The sequence below is a fragment of the Pundamilia nyererei genome, unplaced genomic scaffold, assembly GCF_000239375.1.
Source record: "Pundamilia nyererei isolate P.nyererei 1_Seehausen unplaced genomic scaffold, PunNye1.0 scaffold00031, whole genome shotgun sequence".
Taxonomy (NCBI): Eukaryota; Metazoa; Chordata; class Actinopteri; order Cichliformes; family Cichlidae; genus Pundamilia; species Pundamilia nyererei.
In genome coordinates this window covers 1,102,433-1,105,518 of record NW_005187432.1, presented here as the reverse complement: position 1 = coordinate 1,105,518, position 3,086 = coordinate 1,102,433, and the positions used below count along the sequence as shown (strand labels likewise).

General features: G+C 37.9%; 1 protein-coding gene across 1 annotated transcript in view; it reads right to left on the bottom strand.

Moving 5' to 3' along the window:
• Window positions 1-3,086, bottom strand: part of tep1 (telomerase-associated protein 1) — a 39,465-nt gene that overhangs the window by 27,924 nt on the left and 8,455 nt on the right. Inside the window, exons 12-17 of the mRNA XM_005729162.2 lie at window positions 2,197-2,389; window positions 1,589-1,865; window positions 1,321-1,473; window positions 1,088-1,156; window positions 508-626; window positions 313-381 (exon numbers count right to left, since the gene is read on the bottom strand). Of these exons, the coding sequence (XP_005729219.1) occupies window positions 313-381; window positions 508-626; window positions 1,088-1,156; window positions 1,321-1,473; window positions 1,589-1,865; window positions 2,197-2,389 (880 nt within the window). The remainder of the gene's footprint in view (window positions 1-312; window positions 382-507; window positions 627-1,087; window positions 1,157-1,320; window positions 1,474-1,588; window positions 1,866-2,196; window positions 2,390-3,086) is intronic.

Below are 3,086 nucleotides of genomic sequence, written 5' to 3'. Positions count from 1 at the left end.
GTTTTTCAGGACATTAAACAAATGTGATATTACATTTTACTCAAGAGGCTCTTTTTCTCCAGCTTCGTGTTAAGCTAAGCTAACCAGCTGTTGATTCCAGTTTCACACTCAACCAAAAAAAATATAGAAGTGGCATCAATGGTTTCATTGTGGCAAGAAAGTAAATAATCATATTGGCTAAAAGATGAACGATGACTAAACATCAAGTGAAATAAACGCTTGTTGTTATCAGTATTATTATAACACCTTGCTGTGCTAATGGATGCAACATTTATATCGTTTATATGAATAATAAAAAATGATGCATTTTACCTCAGCACCTGCTCACTGAAGCCTGTCAGCACTACGTGGTTCCTGTCGAGGGTTTCTGAGTTTCCATCACTAAAACCAAACATTGCAAATTATTGCATATTTGAGTTTTATCATGCCAGTGATGACTGTTTTTGCTGTTCCTGACAGAACAGCAAAAATAAATAAAAACAAACAAACAAAAAAAACCACCATTACCTATCTGAACAAATGTGCACTACAAGGGAACTGCTGTTTATTTCCGTCCTGTAGTTCCTGATGGCAAAGCGGACTTCTGTACTTATCCAGGACTCAGACAGCACGATGATGTTGCTCACCTGAGGTTTCAAAAGTATTTAAGTGAATTTAAGAAAGAAAGTTATGTGAGTGAACCTGAAAAGCAGGCAGAAAAACAGTACTGTGCCACCTTCTTACAGGAGCTGTAGATGCTCATCTGTGCCATGTACAGGCACGAAAAATTCTGCAACTGTAAAGCTCATGACCCATCCAGGCAATGAAAACAGTAACTTAAGTCTATTATTAAAGCTGCTGTTTGTGAGTGAAAGGAGTGAAGTTAACAGTAGGGATACAGCACGATTATTTAAAAACGAATCATATTAAATATTTTTGTTATAAAAATAGTTCAAAACGATATGGCAGAGAGTAAGAAAATACAGTTCAGAGAGATGTTAGTGAAAGCGTGAAACAGAAAACTGAAAGTGTAGGTGAAAACAACTCCTGTGTTACACCTCTGCAGGCAAACGCATCATCACAAACTACACATGAAAAATAAACTAACCTTTTTGCTCTTTAATATTCTGTCAAAGTAAGCTGTGTCACATTCTTCAGAGTTGTCTTCATAAATGTTCTGCAAAAGAAAACAAACTTTATAGCAGTTTGCACAGTTGTCCTCTATCAACAACTATAAGTATAGTTTACCATGCTCGGTTTAAGAACAATAATAATAGCAATAATCTTCATTTCTCAAATCAAAAACAAATAAAGAATAAGATGCTATAACAGAATATGGACCTTTATTTGCTTGAGCACACTTCTGACATTTTCCAACAGGACATCAGACTTCAGCTTTGCTTCTTCCCACTGATTGGAATAAGTTATGCACAACTCACAATCCTCTGTACTGCTGGAGATCATCAGAGCGAGCAAAACTGCAACCTCTATCTTCTGTCAAGATACATGATAAATAAATGGGTGGAGAGGTTAACAGGTTCCGTCATTTTAATATGCCAAACTTTTTCCAGACACAAAAAAATAAATAAATAAAAATATAGGGAGTTACACTTGGAGTGAGTTTGTCATGATCCTCGATATTCGTCTTCCTGCCTTTCGGTTTTGGGTTTTCTGCCTCTTTTTCTTCATTTTCTTGTTCCTCTGGGTCAGGAGGCAGGCAGAAGTCCAGTTTCTTGATCGCAGACTGATCGTAATAGATGCCCGGAGAGAGCAGGATGAGTGTCCGTCCAGGGAGCGGAGGCACGTTGTGACGACAGGAGATCTGAACGGCAGTTTCCAGAGCTTTACGGTAACGGTCCAACAGTGCAACAGTGTAGTTCCTCTGACTGCACACATACAGAAAACTTTAGTCTTACACTCTGTGCAGATTGATTCTTTTTCTCACTACCAAATACATTTTAATCTGAACAGATCTGCAACATAAAAACATTTTCAATGTCATTATAAGCAGTTTTGTGGCAGTATATAATTATATTTTCTTCATGTGATGCTTTTGTAACCTGTGCATCACTGCAAAAGCAAATTATATATAGAAAACATCAGACAATGCAGTGTAAAGATTAGCAAACCAGGAATGTTTTTGTTTTTTTTCCCCAAAATTAACTAAAGCTAAAACGGAAAGTAATTATCACCAACTCAAAAATAACATTCACATACTTGGCTTTTATGAGCTGGGCCTTCTTCATTCTATACATTCGAGAGATAAACGGCACCCTGAGTGTCAGCCTGATCCTGCTCTTTTTAGTCGTTTCCCACGTCAGCCGCTTTAAGCGCTGGCTTTTGGGAATCTTCTTCAGGATGTCCATCAGGATCTTGTTGGCAGAGGGTAGTTGTTGCTGTACTGCAGAGGCTAAAAGAAAAAAAGATTGAAAGGAGAAGTGCTATGTGTGTTTTTTTGTTTTTCACAGATGTTTACACCTCATCTATGGAGGTGTAAACATAGGTTTTGTGTCATTTTGCTGACATATTTTAGTTTAAAACTGGTCACATAAACTTAGCAGAAAAAGTATGAAAATTTGTGTGTGGTCGATTACTTCTTAGTTGTAACAATGCTCTTGGCAATAAATCAAACCGTTGGAAAGCCTGTTTATTTCACTTTAAATGGTCCTATTTTTGTAAGGAAAATGTATTTGTGGGTTGAGCAGCAGAGTTTAGTAACCTCCCAAAATTTCTCTGCTAATCACAAACAGCTTATTCTGCTATTGACTCTTGCTTGGTGTAGTTTATTGGATTGGATGCCTGAAGTTGATTCAGATTGTAAACTCATTACTTACAGTCCACATGTTGCAGACATCAGTACAATTGGGCCTAACAGTAAAGGGCAGACATGGCAGCCCTCTCAGACTAGAGATTGGCTGTTCCCAATTGGCCCCCAAGACTGTAGAAGACTGCCTACAGTTCCTAGTGCTGCCAGGGTGAGGAAACTGTCTTCCTCACTTCAAATAATGCTGCAATTTGGTTTTGGGGAGTAAAAGCTTGAAGTTGCCCTATAGCACAGGCCCTAACCAGATCAGAACTGATATGAATTCAGCAATTGCAATTCCATT